The sequence below is a fragment of the Peromyscus leucopus genome, chromosome 4, assembly GCF_004664715.2.
Source record: "Peromyscus leucopus breed LL Stock chromosome 4, UCI_PerLeu_2.1, whole genome shotgun sequence".
Lineage (NCBI taxonomy): Eukaryota > Metazoa > Chordata > Mammalia > Rodentia > Cricetidae > Peromyscus > Peromyscus leucopus.
The window spans coordinates 141,330,179-141,352,594 of record NC_051066.1 but is presented as its reverse complement, the minus strand read 5'-3'; the positions used below and the strand labels follow the sequence as shown (position 1 = coordinate 141,352,594).

The window sequence follows — 22,416 nt, the reverse complement described above, 5'->3', positions numbered from 1 at the left end:
CTGTAGTGTAACTGGCACAGACATCTAATTTTCAATGCAAAGTACAGCAGGGGGCATCAGCACCTCTAGAGCAGGTGCCATTGATCTTTCCAGAACTAGCCAGGGAGGCAGGTCTCTTGCCAAAACTAGCCTGCAGGGGCCTGGGCTGCTTGTTTCTCCATCTTTATTCTTTTTGGTCAAAGTAGAAAGGTTCAGCAGGGGATCAGGACCAGGAGGGCTTTGCTGTGTCTTTTTCTCTTTGTTGTACACAAACCTACCAGGCTGTCTTTGAAACAGTGAGAGTCCTCTTGATAATTGGGTTTCAAATCCAGGGCCTTTCCTTCCTGCCTGCCTTATCCTTTTAGTAGATTTCCCTCTTCTCCAGCAGGAATGAAACAAGATGGCTGCATAATAGGGAAAGTCAGCCGTAGCAGGGATTTAAAAAAAAAAAAAACTATTTTTATTTTTAAAAGTGTGTGTGTGTGTGTGTGTGTGTGTGTGTGTGTGTGTGTGTGTGTTTTGGAGGCAGGGGTGTATACATTTGAGTGCAGATGCCTGCAGAGGCCATAGGTGTTTGATCACTTTGGAGCTAGGGTTATAGGTGGTTGTAAGCCACCCAATCTGGTTGCTGGGAATCAAACTCTTGTCCTCAGCAAGAGCAGTACTTGCTTTTAGTTGATTAGCTGCCTTTCCAGCCCAGTAGCTGAATTTTAACAATCAGTGCTTGTTATACATAAAATGTGTGTTTGTAGGCTGATATCTTAGTCTGAGCCAATGCCTGTTCTAGGTACAGAGTCTTAGATCATACCCACCCATGAGGCCTCACCGGCTTTTCTAGTCTGAGTTCTCCTGAGGATCAAGATTTGTGCCTAAAAACCTGGGTACAGAGATGGCTTCACAGTAAAAGCACTTGTTGCACAAAGTTTAAAGACCTGAGTTGGATGTTAGGAGAGAACCAACCCTTGCTGGTTGTCCTTGGACTTCCACATGCACACAGTTGCATGCCTACCCTTCCTACACACTAATAAGAATAATACATTTTATAAAAACACCAAGTTATGGATGCAAATCCTCATGTTTGTATTATCTTCACTTGTTTTTGCACACCTAGTTTGGCCCCCCAACACTCTAGTAATCTTATCTTCATCGACCCTCTAAAGAATGCAAGTCATGTTCAGGTACACAGCTTTCTTCTGACAGTGCTTCACTAAAAAATTTAGTCCAAGTAAGGAGAACAGCTGGCTGGCCAGGCTTGGGAACACAGTGAGCAGAGATGACTGAGAACAACGGTGTGAGCCCACTTTGGGGGGGGAGGGGGGGTAAGCCAGGTGTGTGACTGGTAAAGTCCTACCTGTAAACTGCTAAATGGTGGGTCCTTAGTACCCCCACTAAGGCTCAGAGGATGACGAAGAGGAGGAGGTAGAAAGGATGCCAAGCTGGTGGGTGAGCAGAGTGCCGTGAGTGCCGTCTTCTGGGTAGAGGGTGGGCAGAGTACCGTGAGCATCATCTTCTGGGTGGAGGGTGGGCAGAGTGCCGTGAGTGCCGTCTTCTGGACATGACATAGCCATTGCACTCATAGACTCAGAATCTGTGGTCATGTCCACAAGAGACCTGCAGAAGACCAAGCCAGCCAAAATCCCAGAGTACATGAGGTAGATGATCCCCGGCCCTACCCCCTTTTGAGAAGTTATTGGCAGTGAATAGTCCTGGGGAAGAGGAATCATTCTTTTTGATATGTGGCATTGGTCGGTGTCCCATGCTCCAGTGGTTGGTTATCCATTCACATGTTGATAGTTACCAGCTGGACTTTATGGAATATCAAAAAAAAAAAATTACAAAGACAAGAAGTTAGGAGGGCATTTTTGGAGGGATATAGAAGAAGTTGAAGGAGGAAAAATGGATAGATGTCATATTATGAAATTCTCAAAAAGAGAAAAAAAATTTAAAGATCAAGAGGGGCTGAGGCAGTGGCTCGATCAGTATAGTACACAAGCGTGAAGACCTGAGTTTGATTCCCAGCACACTAAAAGGCCAGTTATGTCATGTGTATCTATAGCCCTTGCGGGGAGAGAGGTACAGGCAGCACCCCAGAGCTCACTGGCTACTGGTCCAGTAACATACCCTATCTCAAAAGACACAGAACTGAGTCATGCTTACTAGGTACTTCTGTACCTCTGGTTCATCACAGGTGCTTCAAAGATAACAGCTATTGCTCTGGTGTGTGTGTGTGTGTGTGTGTGTGTGTGTGTGTGTGTGTGTGTGTGTGTGTGTGTTTGCACAGCCTGTGGAGCCCAGAGATCTGCCTTGGGTGTCATTCCTCAGTAGCTGTCCTCCTTTTGTCCATTTGACACATGGTCCCTCACTGGCCTACTACTCACCAAGTAGCATAGACTGGTTTGTAGCAGGCTTTTATTTGGGCCACCAGCCAGCTCCCAAATCATGACACGGAGACTTATTTTTAATTATGAATGCTCAGCCTTAGCTTAGGTTTGTCCCACTAGCTCTTATAACTTAATTTAGCCTGTTTCTCTTCATCTACATTTGCCTCAGAGCTTTTTACCTTTCATTCTGTATGCCCTACTTTTCCTGCTTCCTCCATGTCTGGTTGGATGGTGGCTACCTGGTTGCCCCTGGGTGTTTCCTTCTCTTTTTCCCTTGTTCTCCCCTCTATTTCCTGGTTCTCTCCTCTCTTTTCTTTTGAGTCTAGATTCCTCCTGCTTATTCTCTCTACCAGCCCCACCTACCCCTCTACTGCCTAGCTATTGACCATTCAGCTTTTTATTAGACCAAGCAGGTACCATAGGCAGGCAAAGCAACACATCTTTACACCATTAAACAACAAATGCAGTATGAATAAATGTTACACATCTTTGCCTGGTTAAACAAGTGCAACATAAACAAATGGAACACGTAACACATCTTTACATAGTTAAAGTAATATTCCACAACCTAGTTAGCCAGGGATTTGCCTGTCTCTGTCTCCTTATCATTGACATTACTGTGTACTCAATCATGCCTGGCTTTTTTATGGGTCCTCGGCATTGAACTCAGGTCCTCATGCTTGGGCAGCAAGCACTTTGCTGACTAACCCATCTCCCTAACCCATAAATTAAATTACTTTAATTTTTATGACTACCTAAGAGCTCTTCTTACTATTACCATTCTAGAGTAGTCTCTTAGTGATAAGTTTTTAGTGTGTGTTTTATGGAAAGATTATGTTAATTTGGTAGTTTCCAAATTATCTTAGATACATAGCTATAGAGTGAATTTGCTCATTATGTGGTTAAGGACCACCCCCTGCACCCAGGCATTGTGCTGGGCATGGAGAACTCAGTAGTGAGTGTGTAGTGGCCTGCCAAAGAGAGTGGGTATTGTTGAAGGCCTCCTGTATTGTGCAGAGAGCTGTATTGTAGCAGGTCAGCCAGGTTGGCACCATTGGAGCCTTTGACATGAGAGGTGGTGAGCAGGGAAGGCCTTCTAGAGATGCAGCATGCTAGCCACAACCTAAAAGCCTAGGACAGAGGAGATGAGGGACAGTGTCTGCTAGTCATGGTCACCATAGATGAAAGCATGGGACCAGGGGTCAGGGTTGGCCAGCTCACAAGGCTAGGGGACAGATCTCACAGGCCTTTATGTGCAAGAACTCATATGTGTTACCATCCTGATGGCACAAGGTAGGTTTACTTCACGATGAGAAGTGCAGAGAGGCTCAGTGATGCCTTCTGATCACATAGCTAATCAGGAGTCATAGGATTACTTCTGTTCCAGGTGCATTGGCTTCAGGGCTCCTAACTCAGCTACCTAAGGGTACTTCTTAGCCTGGATGGACTAAGGGACCTGTAGGGAGGGGCCTTCTTGAGTGTTGCTAGGCCAGGATGTGGATGGGTGGGACTACTTACCAGGTAAGTAGTCCTTAGGCAGACAAGATGTGAGGTGAACCTGCTGTTAGATTCTTGTCTGCAGGGTGAAATATGTTTCTTGGCTGACCATTTTCAAAGGATGGAGGAGAGGTACATATTCCCTGCAGAGATGAGTGCTTATCATAGTTGTTGATGGGAACCAGTTTCCTTGGTGACACTGGTCCCTGCCACCCTTCTTTTATAGTTCCATAGCTGTTGGCTCCATTGTGGATGGCTTCTAAGGAGCTTGTACTGGACAGCCCAGTCATAGGATATGTCTACCACAGTGTGACTTACCCATCACTTTTAGTAGCACCTACAGATACAGTTTCAGAGTATTTCCTTTTCCTGTCTAGATGGATTTGAAGATTGTGGTCCAGACTCTGACAACGGGAGGGTCACGGCTTTCTTGGACATCCCTGGCCACGATAACCTGCCTCTGCTCACTCGCTTGGAAAAGCACGCATTCAGCGAAAATGTCTTCAGCCAGTAAGCCCCATCCTCACACTGCCGGCCTTCTGCTACTGTGACAGGCTCCAGGGGATTCATGGGGAAGGTGGGCAACAGCTGCCTCCAGGACACCTTGATTCTGTTTCTGCAGAATCCCATCTTACTGGGCTTTCCCACTTGTTTGTTGTTGTTGTTGTTGTTGTTGTTGTTTTGGTGGAGCTGGGGATCTAATCTAGGGCCTTATGTATGGTGCACAGACTCCTCTCTGAGCTGCAGCTCCAGCCTTGCTCATTGCTTTTGTTACCAACTGCCAGCTAACAAGAGTGGAAATGGTGTGGAAGGCATTCTGCCCCATGTCTACAGTAGGGTATAGCACACCACTGCCTGGACTGTGGACTTCCAAGTTGCCTGTCACCCTGCCCTGCCTTTCTCCACTGTCACTCCATAGCAACACTGATCTCTTCCAGTCTTTGTTGCTTTCAGTGACGACCTTGGTTTGGTTTCTTGAAGAAAGCAGGAACTAAAGCTATCCAAACTCCTCCGAACCTTCATTCCTGTCCGGTTAGCTCTGCCCTTGACCTTACCACTTCCTATCCTCTGTCCCCATCTGTTCAGGAATGCCTTTGTCCCCAATCTTCATCTGGCATACTGGTTCTTTTCTTCCCTCATTTCTTATCCTCTGCATCTCCCTAGCTGTACCACTCTCGAGAGCCAAGGGCTTCCTTGCCATCTGCTTGGTTGTTTTTAGAGGTGATGTTCTAGGTCAAGTACGGGCCCACCCCTTACACTCCAGGTCATAGAAATGAGAGAGAGCCCAGTATTCTCCCATTTAGAATCAGGGAGATGTGGTCCTCATTCTTCATCTACATGTGATTCACAGCTTTCTTACTTCATCTTTCCTGGTTAGTGCGTTTGTGTCATGTAAACACGGTGTTTGCGCTGCATGTGTGGCTCACAGTTCCTCTCAATACTTGAGGCTGAGGCAGGACAGTGTCAAGTCTAAGGATAGTTTGGGTACTTAAAAGAACCTGTCTCAAGAAAGAACGAAAAGAAATGTTTGCCTGCTGTGGGGTCATAGCTATTCTCTGCTGGTGTTTTCTGAAGTTTATATTTCACAGTTAGGTTTCCAGTCCACCTGGAGTCATGGCTGTGGTCGGGACAGTGTGTGAGGTGAAGCACTGTCTTCTCTGTGTCCTGTGCTGCCATTTTCTTCAGTCACATGTCCTCATGAACTCTGGTTTACCCCTCACTGCTCTGCAGTACCTTGACAATCCTCAGTGAGACTCGCAACACTGCTCTTCAGGACTGCCTTGGCCTTCCTCACTGGCTCATTCCCACACACACTTTACAGGGGCTTAGCAGTCCCTAGAAGAAGGAGACCAACCAGCCTGTGGAGTGCCTGTTGGCAGCTTCCATCCAGCAGCTGGCCCTGGAGAATGTGGTTCTTCCAGACCTTCTGTTCGTCTTTTGGGTTTTTTCTTCACACACATGTATGTGCGCACACACACTAATACAACTATGAAGCTGTAGAGCATGTTTTCCTGTTGCAGAGTACTGATTCTTGTCAAGTTTAATTCCAGGTGCTTGGGTTTGGTCTTGTTGTCTTTTATTAACTTTTTTTTGAGACAGACTCTCTGTGTAGCCCGGAAGGTCTTGAACTCAGAGTTTTCCTGCCTCTCTCCCAGGGATGGCATTACATGAGGTGTACACCTCATGGCAGCTCCATTTCTCAAGCTTCCTAGCTGCTGGTGGTATAGAAGAATGAATTAAACTTGAAACTGTGTTTCCTTCTAACTGCATGGCCTTTCTGTGGAGTCTCTTGGTTTTCTATATAGTGCACTGAGGTTTGTGAGAATGAGGTTTTGCTTTCTTTTGTTTTCCTTACTTTGCATTTTAAGTAGAAAGTTTGTGTTTATAGTTCACTAAAAGATATTTTTTAAATTAAACACACACAAGGGCCAGGGAAGAGAAGGGAGAGAGGGAGAGAGAGAATGTTTCAAGAGTAGCAGTAAGAATTCTCATGTGCCCCTCCTTCAGTCCCTCCACTGTCCGCGTTTTGCCCTGTCCCCTTCAGGATCTCTGTCTCCTCAAGCTTGCATTTTTCTCTCTGACCCTGCAAGTAGCTTGATGACCTCATGCAGCTTTGCCCTTGATTGCTTCGTTTGCAATTTCCTAAGAACAAGGACCCTCCTCTTTGTCACCCCTGTGATCACAGTGCGATTGTGACACGTGGGAAATGAGCTGGTACAATGTTGTTTGTTATCTGTTTATTTTAGTTTTGGTTTTTTGAGGTAGGGTTTCACTGTGTAGCCCTGGTAAGTTTGGAAGTCACTATGTAGAGTAGGCTGGCCTCTAATGCTTAGAGATCCATCTGATTCTGCCTCCCAAGTGCTGAGATTGGAGTGAGCCACCGTGCCCAGCTAACAAACACGCCATCACACCGACTGTCCCGATAATGCCGTGGTATTGCTTTTCTGGCCCAGGACCTAGCTCAGTGCAGTGTGCTCCATTTAAGCTCTGAACTTCTGTCGTGCCCATTCATCTCCGTGTGTCTCACCCTTTCTTTACCTCTCATGAGGCTAACTTTCTCTTGCTTCCTTTTGAAACCCTCCAACTCATGACGATTGTTCTGCTCCAGCCTCACAGATTCAGAATTGCTGTGCCTGCTTGTTCTAACATTTGTTTTGTATAATAATTTGATTGACAGGCTGTCAGATCATAGTGAGGTCTGAATTCTATAGTGTGCTTTTTTGAAATTTTTTTTTTTTGAGATTGCCAGTGGGTGTTTGTTTGGTTTTTTGTTTGTTTGTTTGTTTTGTTTTCTACTAAAAATCTCTTTAAAAACCTTCTTTAAAACTTACTGCACTGTGGGACTAGATATGTGGTTCAGCAATGAAGGAGCACTTTCTGCTCTGGGGGATCTGATATCTCTGCTGGCCTCTGCAGGTACCAGGCACACACATGGTGCACATGCATTCATGCAAGCACAACATTTATACACATGAAATAAGAAATCTTTAAAACCTTCTTGCATTGTGAAGTGTGATACATAGAAAGTGGGCTAAAACATACAGAGTCTGAAGCATTTCTATGAGGCCCGGACGCCTGCAGTCATGTCGTCAGGTCAGGCCTGGGCTGGCATCCCAGAGCACTTCCTACCCATCCATCTCCATCGTTTCCACCTCACCAAGCACGAATTACTGATCTTGATTTTCATTTGAAACACATTCTTAATTTTCTGCGAAGTTTTAGCCCCAAGTATCTACCTTAAAATTTTTAATTTTTTCTAAATTTAAAATATGTGAAATTATATAGGAGATGGTGGCTTTGGGGCTTGGTGCTCAGTGTGGGCGTGTGCCTTTTGAAACTCTTCTTGGAATCCACTGGCCTTTGCCTTTTGACAAGTTAGGGAGGGTTCAGGTGTTTGGGCTCTTGGGCAGCAGTTTCCCTGTGAGCACCGTGTGTTAAGGAGCTGACTGTCTGTTGCTGTCTTTGCAGACCGCTCACCTCACTGCATAGCCTGCCTGTGCCTCACACTTTCCCTGAAGTTGGTGCTGTCCGGCTGCCTGCTGCAGCGAGTCTGCTGGTGTGGCCATGCGACACCAACCCTGGTCCCTGACAATGCAAAGCCCTCTTCATCTGATCTTCTCTGTCCTTTAGAATCCTTTATAGATTTGAAATCCAACACATGAGATCCTAACAAAATAAGGGAAAACATAGCACCAGTTGGTCCATCTGGAGGGCTTGCCTCTCTCTAATGTTGAGAATCCAGACTATAAATGTGGCCTGCCTTTCTAGTTATGTAGGTTTTCTGTTATATCTCAGTAAAATCTGAGAAAGAGAAAGCTATACTGGACTTTTTTTTCTTCCTTTGGTAAGTAGCATCTGCATTTTTATATTGTACAGTTTGTTTCTTAATTAGTCAGCTTTTCTCATTGTGACAAAATACTTGAGAAGAATCAGTGTGAAGATAAAATGTATTTGTGGTTTTAGCAGTTTCCCCAGTCAGTGGGCTCCACTGCTTTTGGGTCTGATGTAAGACAGAAAATGATGGAGAAAGTGTTGGGACAAAACTGCACACTGTAGCAGGAATCTTAGAAGGTCTTATTAATAAAATCAAGCCTGGAGCCAGGTATTGGGGTGAACGCTGGAAGATCAGAGAAGCAGAACAAGCCACAGCTAACCTCACCTCGCCAGTTCCTCAGCTGATCCTGTTTCCTCAAACTGGATGCCTTTGTGTCCTCATCCAGAATGAATCTCAGCTGAACTGCTGCTCGAAAGCCTGAAACCTTAACCAGCCAAATGCTGCTAGTTTCTGGTCCTCACGCCTTATATACCTTTCTGCTTTCTGCCATCACTCCCTGGGATTAAAGGCTCGTTTTCTGGGATTAAAGGCGTGATGAGTCACCATGCCTGTCTGTATCCTTGAACACACAGAGATCCCAGATGGATTTCTGCCTCTGGAATGCTAAGATTAAAGGCATGTGCTACCACTGCCTATCCTCTATGTTTAATATTTTAATATTTCCCACAATATTTTGGGGGAACACAATACCACCACAGCATACCTCATAGTAGTTGGGCAGGAAAGGAAGGAGACTGGCATCTCATTTCATTCTCATTCCAGGCTGCATCCCCAAAGACTTAACCACCTTCCACTAGGCCTTGCCTCCTAATAGCTCCACTACTAAGAGCACCCCAGGCTGATGACCACACACCAGACACTTGGACTCTTGGGGGTACTTGGCATACAAACCCTTGTGCCTTCTAACTAGTGTGTAGGTGTCTCTTCAAGCTGTGTTTGTTTGTTTTTATAGAGCCTTTGTGTGGTTTACCCGCACATGAACGTAAGGCGTATTTGCAGTCTCCTTTGACTTCGTTTTTGTTTTGAGATGTGGTGTCATGTGTCCTAGGCTAGCCTTGAAGTCACTTTGCAGCTTGCCAAACAAGCACTGTGCTGGCTGAGCTGCACTCGGCTCATTGTCAGCAGGGTTCCTAATGTCCATGGTGAGTTTTCCATTAACCAGTGAGGTATTCACAGACACAATCTGCCATTTTCCAATACTTAAAACAACTTTCAAATGTCTTTCTGTTTTTCCTGCTTTCATTTATTTTGTGCTCAGAGAATATCTTTTTTTTTTTTTTTAAGTTTGCTGACTTATTTATGTTTCAAAGTATGTTTTGTCTTGAAAGAATGCTATATGCCAGCATTTTGGGGGAGAGTATCTTAAACATCTATATCAATTGAGTTAAGTTGGTTGGAGGCATTTTCTAGGTCTTCTGAGTTCTTTATTTACCTACTGTAATAAATTGATTTGTTGGTGTGCATCTATGGGTGGGTGTGTGCTTGAATGCCACAGTGCCCTTATTGAAATCAGAGGACAACTTGCAGGAGAGGGCTCTGTTTTTCTACTAGGACTCTGGTGACAAGTACCTTCACCGCTGAGCTGCAATCCACAGCCCTCTTGCCTTCACCTTTTAGCTGCCTGCTGCTCTCTGAGCCGTCAGCTGCCCCTTACCTTCACCTCTGAGCCGTCAGCTGCCCCTTACCTTCACCTCTGAGCCATCCACTGCCCCTTACCTTCACTTCTGAGCCGTCCGCTGCCCTCTTCACCTCTGAGCCGTCCACTGCCCCTTACCTTCACTTCTGAGCCATCCGCTGCCCTCTTCACCTCTGAGCCGTCAGCTGCCCCTTACCTTCACCTCTGAGCTGTCTGTTGCCCCTTACCTTCACCTCTGAGCTGTCTGTTGCCCCTTACCTTCACCTCTGAGCTGTCTGTTGCCCCTTACCTTCACCTCTGAGCTGTCTGTTGCCCCTTACCTTCACCTCTGAGCTGTCCGCTGCCCTCTTCACCTCTGAGCCGTCCGCTGCCCCTTACCTTCACCTCTGAGCTGTCTGTTGCTCCTTACCTTCACCTCTGAGCCATCCACTGCCCCTTACCTTCACCTCTGAGCTGTCCGCTGCCCTCTTCACCTCTGAGCTGTCCACTGCCCCTTACCTTCACTTCTGAGCCGTCCGCTGCCCCTTACCTTCACCTCTGAGCTGTCCGCTGCCCCTTACCTTTTTTTTTTTTTTTTTTTTTTTTTTTTTTAATGTGCTTCTATGGGTAGTTACTGTGGGAACAGTGTTCACATCCTCAGCTATGATTGTTACCGATTTTCCTATCCTTTTGGAAGTTTTGATGTTGGGAGTGTGCCCTGCTAGCATTGTTCTTTATTATTATTATTATTATTATTATTATTATTATTATTATTAAGTTGGCTTCTTTGTTGCATAGTATCTTCATCCCTTTTTCTGAAGCTCACATTGTCTGATAGTAGTGCAATGCAGTCCAGATTTCTTTTGATTTTGTGCTGTATTCATTTGTATATACTTGATCCTGTAACTTTTAAAATTCCAACTGTGTTTACTATGGAAGGTGTATGAACACATCTTGCTTTTTTGATACAGTTCATGCATCTCTACATCTTAATTTGAGCATGCGAGTCCAACCAGTGGTCCTTGGGCCCCATGTGTACCAGAATACCTCTGAATGCAGCCTATCGTGTTCATAGATGACATCCTCTCCCAGCCTCAGAAGGCTGGCCCTCTGCTAGATCACTGACATTGATGCTTCTGTCAATGTGGCTTGTTAAAACGATTTGTCTGCTGTTGGCTTTCTGCTTGTCTTAGCTGTTCCTATTCGACTTGGGTGCTAACACCTGCAGCTCCATCTCACAGAGTACTTGGTGGGCTGGCAGGTACAGTCTTTCTAGAAGGCCATGTCCTTTCTCATCTTGTTAACCTTGGTACCTGAGAAGTCTTGAGGCCTGTGCTTTTGGCTTGGTTCATCTCCGGTGTTCTCCCAGGGCATACCCATGGAAAGCAGCAGGTTTTCCACAGCACTAACACAGAACCAGTTATCTGTCTGTAGTCCTTTCCATCTGTATTCACACCAGTAGACTATCCTGCTCCGGGGTCTCTCTTAGCCCTTTCTTCTTGGTCCTTGGGAGGGCAGGTCCCTTGTGCCCACTTGAGGCTAGATGCAGATTTGTTTATCTATTCTATGGCCGGAGCAGCAGATTGGGGATCTTAGTTCCTTGATTTCTCCAGAGAGGCTAGTGTGAATGAGGTCCAGGTAAAAGTAATAAGTCTCTTTCTCCATAGTGTCTGTTTCGACTTTCCCAAGCTTCCTGGCTGCCAGATCTCAACTTTTTATCCCCAGGGTGGCACCTGTCTCTTCAGCAGGCTTGTGTTGACATATTTCTTCTGTGTTGTGCCAGCCAGAGGACTTCACTATGGATCCTCAATCTGTAGTCTTCTTTTCTTGAACATCAGAGCAGGTGAGTCCACTTGGGTTGGCTCTCCCGTGCACAGTGAGGCCCTTGGCCCAGGGCATCTGTTGGCCCCTGACACTGCTGTCTGACTGCCTTTGTCTCAAACAGTTCCCTGTGTCGGTTTGTGCACAGCATGCAAGTTGCTCACCTTGAGCATACAGTGTGTGTGTCCTGTTATGCAAACGTCACTACAGTAGTTTGAGCATCTCTGTCACCCAGCAAGTTCCTGTGTTTGCCCCTCATGGTCAGGTCCTCCCTCCTCTGACCCCTGGGTCCCCACAGCCTTTGGCCTGGTTCCCAGTGTTTTCTCATTTTAGTTTACTGGAACTAGGGAAACAGGTTAGGAATCACATTGTTTTGTCAGTACTTTGACACCTCCTTTGCACATTCTATGTTTTGTATATGTGTTTACCAACAAATGGACCAGATTTTTTTTCATGAATGATGCTTGTGTACATGTTTTGCAGCCTCTGTGTGTAGATGTGTCTTCATTTCCTTTGCCTAGACACCTAGAAGTGAAATTGAATGGTGCATGTCTGACTTCTGAGACACCAGCAGGGTCTGCAGGTCCCCATGCCGAGTCATTGTTGGTATGTGCCTTGTCACCACAGCTGAAGTGCTGGCCATCACCGTGTCCCCTCCCTTACCGTAGCGCTTTTGTCGTGTCTGTTTTCGGTCATCGTGTTCCATCTTTTGATTTTGATTTTGAGATAACTTTAGGTTTCTAGAAGAGTTGCAGATGTATTTCAGCATAAGGGTTAATTTTGATGGTCAACTTGACAGTCTCTAGAGTCACCTAGGAGACAAACCTGGGCATATCTGTGAGGGACTTCCTAGACTGGGTTGATTAGTTGAGGTAGGAAGACCCATCCTAAATGGGCTGAGGTCCCAGACTGCATAAAAAGGAGGAAATAGACTGAGCACCAGCGTTCATCTCTCTCTGCTTCCTGACTGTGGATGCCGTGTGACCAGCTGCCTCAGGCTCCTGCAGCCAAGACTTTCTGGCCATAATGCCTCTTTCTTCAAACTATGGGCCAAAATTAACTTTGCTTTCTTCAGTCGCTTCTGTCATATGTTTGATGACAGCGATGGGAAAAGTAACTACTGTATATAAAGAGTGCTCTTATAACTTGTGTCCAGCTCCTTCTAGTGCAGTGGCCCTCAGCCAGAAGAGAGTCTGCTCCCAGGGCACCTTCCAAGATATCTCAGAGACATTTCTGGGTGTCACATCTTGGGGGTCAGGGAATGCTACTGACACCTAGTGGATATAATCCAGGGCTGCTACTAAGTACCCTGTAATGCACAGTCCCACAGCAAAGAATTGTCAGCTCCCAAATGTAGTTGTGCTGAAAGCAAGAAACCCTGTTCTGATGATTATGTCAGACATGAACTTGTGTGCTTGTGTGTAGCAAAGAAAGAAAGCTGAGCCACTAACTGCAGCCATGGTCCAGGGTGGCTTATTTACCACAGATACCACAGATTTCCATGGTAATCTCTTTCTTGTGCTGAGCTTCTATCCAGGGCATCTTGTCAGTGAGTTGTTTTATCTCTTTAGTCTCCTCAAATCCTTGACAGTTTCTTGGTCTAGCCTTATCTTTCATGACCTTGATGATTTTTGAAGAATAGTGGTGAGGTATTCATAGAATATCTCCCCAAATAGGTTAGTTAGTTGGAGTCATGGAACTTTGGGGAGTATAATCCAGAGTCAAACCCTTCTCTTTGCACTGTAGGAAGACTTTATGATGTTAGCGTACCTCCTTGTCCATGCTGTTTAGGTGGTGTCTGTCAGGACCTTCCCAGTGTACATTCCTGAAGACTTGTGAAGTGGAGGCGTTCCTTATGATTGAATCCAATAAGTCAATGCACAATATGTTATAGTCTTACAGTTTTAAAGTCTAACAATCTTATTTAGATTTAGTTTTCATATCTATGTGGTCAAGAGAGTGAGGTTGATAGCTGAGTTCTGTTTCAGTGAGTGAGTTTATTAAACCTGTGGCAGACAGAAGCACAGGAACAGGTAGCAAGGAGCAGATAAGAGAAAGACAGCAGAGAATCAGGTGCTGTGGGATGTTCTGTATGTCAAATGCTCTGATTGGTCAATAAATAAAACACTGATTGGCCAGTGGCTAGGCAGGAAGTATAGGTGGGACTAACAGAGAGGAGAAAAGAAAGAACAGGAAGGCAGAAGGAGTCACTGCCAGCTGCCGCCAGGACAAGCAGCATGTGAAGATGCTGGTAAGCCACGAGCCACGTGGCAAGGTATAGATTTATGGAAATGGGTTAATTTAAGATATAAGAACAGGGGCCGGGCGGTGGTGGCGCACGCCTTTAATCCCAGCACTCGGGAGGCAGAGCCAGGCGGATCGCTGTGAGTTCGAGGCCAGCCTGGGCTACCAAGTGAGCTCCAGGAAAGGCGCAAAACTACGCAGAGAAACCCTGTCTCGAAAAACCAAAAAAAAAAAAAAAAAAAAAAAAAGATATAAGAACAGTTAGCAAGAAGCCTGCCACGGCCATACAGTTTGTAAGCAATATAAGTCTCTGTGTTTACTTGGTTGGATCTAAGCGGCTATGGGACTGGCGGGTGACAAAGATTTGTCCTGACTGTGGGCAAGGCAGGAAAACTCTAGCTACAATCAGGAGTTACAGCATCCACACGGACAACAGGAGTAGACCAATTGAGAGAGCAAACAACAGGTAACACCATCAAATGGGGCTCCAGCGTCTACTGGCGAAGCATGCTGAGGCAGCAGCTGATACTCCTGGTGGGGGCCTCCAAGTAAGAGAACAAATAGCCACACATAGAGGTGGCATTATTAAATCAGAGGCTTACAACGTCCAGTAGAAACCAGCCGGGGAGAAGCTGAGGCTGTCCACTGGATTTACTGATGGAGAGTCCTGGAAGGAGGGTTTTCCTTCTCCGATGGCTCGACTTTCAGCATCTCTTTTCTACCGCAGACTCTTTCATATCTTGAGATGAACACTCATAGCCTCTGCTACCGGTCCTCAGGGGTACTATGTTTTACTCTTGGTCTGTTCTGGTATTCTCTGCTCTCTGCAACAGTTGCAGGTGGGGTCACCCCATTCCTGGACATGAGGTGTTGGAGGACACATTGAAACAAACATGAGTAGTCTGAAGTAAGTGTGTGTGTGTCCGTGTGTGTGTGTGTCTATCCATCCAGTGATAGCATCTCAGTGATCTCAAATAGCATATGACAATATACTGGTATGGTGCCTATTACATATCTGTGGTGGTTTGAATGAGAATGGCCCCCATTGGCTCATATACTTGAATGCTTGGTCTCCAGGGAGTGGAAATGTTTGAAAGGATTACAAGGATTAGGAGGTGCGACCTTGTTGGAGTTGGAGTTGGTGTGTCACTGGGGGTGGGCTTTGAGGTTTCAAAAGCCCATGCAAGGCCTAGTCTCTCTCTTGACCTGTGGATCAGGATATAGCTCTCAGCCACTGCTCTAGTGCTGTGCATGCTGCCGTGTTCCCCACCATGATGATAATTGACTACACCCCTGAAACTATAAGCAAGTCCCCAGTTAAATGCTTTCTTTGTAAGGGTTGTCTTGATCATGGTGTCTCTTCACAGCAGTAACACTGATCAAGACAGTATACCATACAATCAGTATAATGTCCTCTACATTATACCATACATTATACAGTTCACCAGTATGTTACCATAACACAGACAGTAGAGTTTAAAACTTTCAAATTTCATATTGCTAGTTTTTAATGTATTCACAGAATTTTGTAACATTCTGCAAGGAATTTTAAAATTTTCTTAACACTGTTGCCATGAACAGTAGTTTCTGCTCAAGTAACCTCAGTCCTCTACCCTAAGTAGTCATTAACCTATTTTCTTCTCCACTGTGTGTAGCAGGTATAATCATGTGGTTTGTGGGCTTTTGTGGCTTCTTCACTCAGCCTGTTTCCAAGGTTCATTCATGTTGGATGAATGAAGACACACCAGTTCTTCATTCCGTTGACCTCCTTGGCAACTGATAATTATTCGGGTTATTTTCAGCTTTTCTGCTTGACTAACATTGCTGCAATTGTTTGTGAACATAGTTTCAAAGCTAGGTCTGCATGTCTCTTTTGTCAGAGACTGTCTTCCAGTCTGTGGTTTGTCTCCCCCACCCTCCTTAATAGTGTGATTTTGGGAAAGAGTTTTTCGTTGTAATGACATTTTAAAATTATTTATTTTCTTTTATGGTTTGTATGTTTTGAGGCTCCAGAAATATTGCTAACCAAAGCTCACACAGGCTATTTTCCCTGGATTCTTTTTCTTTTCGGGACTTTTTATGGTAAGGCTCTCAATATTAGCTTTCTAATGCATTTTGTATTAATCTCTGTGCATGGTATGACGTGAGAATCAGGTTCATTTTTTCCCAGTGTCTGTTCATTCCAGCATCACTTTTTGAAAAGGCTGTTTTTTTCCCTGTTGACCTTTGTAAAAATTCATTGGTGATGCATGTGTGGTCCTATTTCTAGACTCCTACTGTGACTTTTATCTATTTCTCCTTGTAGTTTTATTGATTTTTACTCTGTAGCTTGAAGCTGTGTTATTTAGTACATAGACATTTAGGATTATTATATCATCTTTACAAGTTCATCCCTTTATCACTGTGAAATGACTTTATCCCTGCTGATGTTCTCTGTCTGAAATGTATTTTGTCTGATATTGAGGTGGCTACCCTAGCTCTCTTTAACTATTATTAGTTTTTCACTTCAAATGTATTTACATATGTATATTAGAGTGTGTTTCTTGTTAGCAGTATATAGTTGGATCTTGTTTATACTCTAGCAGTGTTGGTGTTTTAGCTGGAATGTTGGGAGCATTTATATTATTTGTACTCACCAGTGCTAAAGCTGACATCCTCCTGCATGAGTTCATCTCTCGTAACTCTTTACTCCTTTGGGTCTTTATATGCCCTTTCTTGGTTTAATGGAATTTTTTATGAATTCAGTTTGTCTTAATAGTTTGTTAGTTATAATGTGTTGTTTTGTTTTGTCTTAATAGTTGTTAGTTATAATTTGTTGTTTTGTTATTTTAGTGACTGTCTCAGGGTTTGTTTAACTTATTAGTGATATTTTTTCTACTTCACAATGTAATAAAATTACATTAGTATGCTCTCATTTTTGTTTCTTGGTCTTTGTACTATTTTGTCTTACATTTTACTTGTATGTATATACATATACATATATATGTGTGTGTGCTATAAATCCACAATTCATTATCAGTTTTGCTTAACAAATGTTTCTTAAAGACATTGAAATAATGAGATAAATCTTTATATGTGGCCATCATTTCTGGAGCTTTTTATTCATTTATGTAAATTTGAATTTCTATCTAGTCAGTTTCTTCCTGCTTGGAGGATTTCTTTGGTTATTTCTTACAATTTAAGTCTTTTTTAATGTTTAATAAAGCATTTATGTATGACTCCTTGTCTTGAGCAATTCACATTGGCTTCCTGGGTTTGTAGGCTTGCTCCTTGGAAGGTGTATACCCTGCTCTTGGGTTAACATTAAGGCCGTCTTGTTTCTCCCTGGTGGCTGAGATGCCTACAGAATGTATCTTCTACAGCCCATCGTAAGAGCCTGTTGTGTCTGTCATGTGGCTTCGTGCTGCCTGCTGCCTGTGGAAGGTTCCCTAGTCATTGTGTTGTTCCTTGGCTGCAGGCTGGCTCCCTGTTTCCTTTTCTCCTGCGCCCAGTGATAGCCCTCCTGTCCTTATATAGTTGCTTCCACTGACCCTCTCTTCAACTTCTGTTGTCTTGACCCAAGCCTATTTACAGCATCTGTGCTCCCTCAAAACAGGTGTTGTGGGTCCATCCTGTTTAAGATTAACCACATGGGAAGATAGGAGAATAAACTAGAAGATTCAGGGAGGTGCCTTAGTTAAAACAGTTCCCACTAGATATCTGTTTGTATGGAGTTCCTCATTCTCCAGACCTTGAAGGAGCAGCGGATGCTCTCTGGGTCTCTGACTTGTGGTCATTGGTCACTTGCTCCCCTCCGACGCCACTGATCCAAGGGTTTCTTTCCAAGTCAGTGTAGGGAATCAGTAAGCAAAGGAAGATAAGGGCTTTGCTGTGTCAAGTTTATTCTGACTTCCAGGCTGTGAGATAAAGTCTCAATTCCTAGAGGGCTTTGATTGGCATTAGAGCAGCCATCTCTGATGGCTCTTGGTAGTCTCTGTCCTCCTGGATGGACACTGGCTTTCCTTTGCCCCATGACCCTCCTTCTCTAAGCATAGCACCTACAACGTAGCGTCCTTTAGCCAGCACCTGCCAGCTACCAACCGTGTGCTCCTTCTGTCTCTATAGCCAGATTGTTGCCAGAGGACTACTGGATGTTTTCCAGGATGTCAGCCACAGTGACGAGGACGTTTTGGCAGTCATGGATGTGATGGTCCGTCTGTCAGAAGATGCAGGTTTGTTCATTTCTGTAACTTTTTTGACTTGTACATTTCTTAAAAATTATATACTACAAGTACTAGCTAAATTTAAAGGCCTTCATATTAATCAGTGAGCTTTGGGCAGTGTCTGACTGTGAATGGATTTTGTCATGAAGAACAGACGTCTTACTTGAGAATGACTCAAATTGTCCTTATTTTTGGAACATCAGAGTGACTAATGTGATGAAGGCCATTTGCCCTGGCAGTTAGGCCTTTTGTATTTCTTGAGTTTTGCCAGAGTGCTGGTTGCTAAGAAATACCCCATCAGAAGTGGTCCTTTGGGTTTGAACAGTCTAGTCATTAGTTTCTCTCACCTGTGACCTCTCTGGACTGATCTTGATTTCTCCTGTTCTTTCTGCCTTCCTGTGATTGCTATTCTGGAAGAAAGCACGCTGCAGCACAGCAGACTCTGGCATTGCCTGGCTCCCCGCCCCCGCCACACAGGACAGATGAGGAAGATGGATGAGTGGTGGGCTTGCCAGGCCTGACAGCTACCCTGCAGCCCCTTTCCCTGCACTCACAATGAATGGCGAGATGCTTCAGAAAGTTCCAGAAATCTGAGGCCTTAGAATTTGATCATTTTAGCTGAAGATAGAAAAAGAAGCCTTCCATATAGCTCTCATATTAGTTTAAAATATTCATATGGATGTGACACGGCGCTTTTAAAAAGGCCCAAGTGGATGTTTTGAGGCTTTGAATGGATTCTCTTCGTAAATGAATCACCATTTACAGTGCTGCGGCAATTATATATTTGTGTTAAATTTAATGTGGTGTACTGGAGCTTGAGCGCTCTTTTGTTTAATGCTTTGCCTTAGAAATAATTGGGATGCGTGGATTGTGGGGGAGTGCATTTGTGAAAGAATTATTTATAATGTATACATCCCGGCTGGAATTTAAATAAGCACAACCCATAGGTCTGACAGAGAAGCCATTAGCTGTAATGGCTTTTGGACGCTGGCCCAGCATGCAGACTTCTTGGTCCTTTCTCCATTTGTATATGGCTTGTTATAATAGAGTTGTCATCCTCTCTTCCTTTTATGTTTTTATATTGCTGTGTGGCTTACTAGCTTTTTAAGCCTGTCTGTAGCATAAATACTCTAAATGGGAAATGATTTTTAAACTGCATTTGTCTAATTTTCTTGATGAAGTATTTTAGTAAGAAAAGCTAGAAACCATTAGTATATACCATGTCAGATGCTTGGCTTCTTATGTAACTCTCTGTCCCATTGCTGCAGAGCCCACAGTGCAGACTGAGCTGATGGAGCAAATCCCTCCCATCGTCGCTTTCTTACAAGAAAGCAGGTTGGATTTTCCTGTGGTAGTCTCTCAGTACCTGGTACCTGTTATCGTGCGGTACCTTGCGGATCCAGACAAGCAGGTGTGAACATGCCCACATTAAAGTCTCATCAGCAGATTCTCTCTGGTTCATCCATAGCTCAGGAAAAGCCTTGGTAGAGTTAACTGCATGAAGCAGGTCCTCGCATCTCATGGGAGAGACAGGCTGTATTCTTTTGTATGGAGAGGGTTCTTCTCTCAACTTTTCATTATGGATGTGTTCAAACATGCCAATGGACAGATTATAAAAGTAGGGTTCATGAACCTTCCACTGCTACAACCATCATCAACACTTGACCAGTTGTTTCCCATTTATCTTACCCAGATAGACTCTGTCACAAAGGAAAGCAGTCACTAACACCACATTGCTTCAACCATCAATACTTTAGCGTGGCTGTCTAAGAAATAAAGAGCTAAGGATGTAGCTCAGTGGTAGACACTTGCCTAGTGTACACAATGTCCTGCATTTAGTCCTTAGGATGGTAAAATATATAGATTGAAAGATATACCATTATGTTAAAACTTAGCATTACTTATTTGACCCCGTCTGCCCTGCTGGGTAGATTGTCCCAGTTTCTCATCAGTGTGTGTTTTGTTTGGGTCTCTGTTTTTGAGGCACACTAGCCTTCTACTTGCTCTGTTGTCCATGCCGACCTTGAGCTCTGGGTCCTCCTGCCTCAGCATCTTGACTGCTGAAGTATGGTCCAGCACCACCATACCTAGCCAGAAATGTGACTTTTCCAGATGATCTGTTTGGGTGTAAATACATACAAAATTGGCACATGGATTTGCTTAAGTGTCTGAAACTTGTGAGAGCTGTGCCTCTCCCCTTCTCTCCTTGCTGTGTATTAACTGAAGAGCCCAGGACAATTGTCCTGTTGACTCTCCCACCCTGGCTGGGCAGCTGCATCTTTAGCATTCAGATTCCCTTCATTCCAGGTATTTTCTATAAACTGGGCATTGAGTCTAGAGGTTTGGCCAGAAATAGGTTTTCTGTTTCCACAGGGTACTTTTGAGCTGGCACCTTCCTTCTGTGTCGAGTCAGGAAGCCTAGGTGCTCTGGGAGCTTCTTTGTCTGATGCTGAGCTTGGCTCCTGGGTCGGATATCATCTGAGCTTTTATGTCAAGGTGCCCATTGCTTGGAGCAGCCATGGGTGGTCCTCCTGGAGAGCACTGTTTCTTTGGAGGCTGTATGGTTTGACACTTGAACTCTGTCATTCATTGCTCTTTGGTGTAATGCCTAGACGTTTTCAGTGAAGAGCTTTCCTACTAGCTGTTTGAGAACGCTGACTACATAGGCAGGTGAGGTCAAGTCTTTATTTTCTTCCTTTATTTACTTGTTTCCAGGATAATTAGTTGGGGTCCTCTGTCATCTACAGATGACCACTGAGACTCTTTCATTGGTTGGCTGTCAGAATCACAAGACCAGCTAGGCTTTAATGTGATGCCTGCGTTCCCAGTCATCGTGGCCATTGCTTTTTTTTGATAATTGAGTTGTAGTCTGCTCTGGCTTGTGGGAGCTGTTATTCTAGAATCTTCCTGACATATCTAGTAGACTTTGATAGTTTACCTCCAGCTGGAGCTGATTGCTTCTTCACAGGGTCCATACTCCTTTACGAGGGGAAATGGTGAGAAACCAGAACATGGGAACCAGGGTGCTCCTGGCTGTATGCTCAGTCATTGCTTCTAGTGACAACAGTGTTTAAAGATCAGACCCTCATTGGTTTATTGGTGTATCCAACTCATGTCAAGGGTGGCGGGCTTTTCCTTTCTTTTCCTATTTATCTTCTTTTTTCACCTTGCACAGCCTGAGTCTCATGTGGTAGTTGACATGAATGTTTAACCCACATCACTACATTTAGTCTCACACACACACACACACACACACACACACACACACACACACACAAGTTTTAACATAATGGTATATCTTTCAATCTATATATTTTACCATCCTAAGGACTAAATGCAGGACATTGTGTACACTAGGCAAGTGTCTACCACTGAGCTACATCCTTAGCTCTTTATTTCTTAGACAGCCATGCTAAAGTATTGATGGTTGAAGCAATGTGGTGTTGGTGACTGCTTTCCTTTGTGACAGAGTCTATCTGGGTAAGATAAATGGGAAACAACTGGTCAAGTGTTGATGATGGTTGTAGCAGTGGAAGGTTCATGAACCCTACTTTTATAATCTGTCCATTGGCATGTTTGAACACATCCATAATGAAAAGTTGAGTGAAGAACCCTCTCCATACAAAAGAATACAGCCTGTCTCTCCCATGAGATGCGAGGACCTGCTTCATGCAGTTAACTCTACCAAGGCTTTACAGATTGGAATACACTGATACAAATAAAAGGACAGAGTGTGTTCCTTCACTGTGTGCGTGTGCGTGTGTGTGTGTGTGTGTGTGTGTGTGTGTGTGTGTGTGTGTGTGTGGTGCTGGGGTGGCAACCAGGGCCTCCTGCTTGCTAGGCATGCACTCAGCACTGAATGAGCTGCATCCTCATCTTTGTTTTACTTTGGGTCTGAGTTGCTCAGCCTAGCCTTGAATGTTGGATCTTCTTGCCTCGTGTAGCTGAGAAAATAGGCATACCTATTACTAGCCTGACTGGCTTTCGTCTACTGGGTTATTGTTTGTTTATTTTTGAGATTGTGTTTTAATGGTATCATTTCTCCCTTCCCTTTCTTCCCTCCAAACCTTCTTATTTATCTTTCCCCCTCTCCTTCAAATTCACAACCTCTTTTTTAAATTGTTATTTATTGCATGTGTTCTTTGTAGATACACATATGTATTCCCAGATATAATCTGTTGAGCCCATATTCTTCTGCTTTTTTGAGACAAGGTCTCACCATGTTGCTCAGGCTGGCCTTGAACTTCTCCTGGCCAGGTTCTAGTGATCCTTCTGCCTCAGTATTCTGAGCAGCTGTGCTCTGTGTGGCTGAACACAGTTCATCTTCAAGAGTAGCAATAA

General features: G+C 44.4%; 1 protein-coding gene across 1 annotated transcript in view; it reads left to right on the top strand.

Annotated features, from left to right (window-relative positions):
* Positions 1-22,416, top strand: part of LOC114709817 (serine/threonine-protein phosphatase 4 regulatory subunit 1-like) — an 87,694-nt gene that overhangs the window by 28,922 nt on the left and 36,356 nt on the right. The window contains 3 exon segments of the mRNA XM_037204463.1: positions 4,235-4,367; positions 17,978-18,084; positions 19,344-19,486. Coding sequence (XP_037060358.1) covers positions 4,235-4,367; positions 17,978-18,084; positions 19,344-19,486 — 383 coding nt within the window.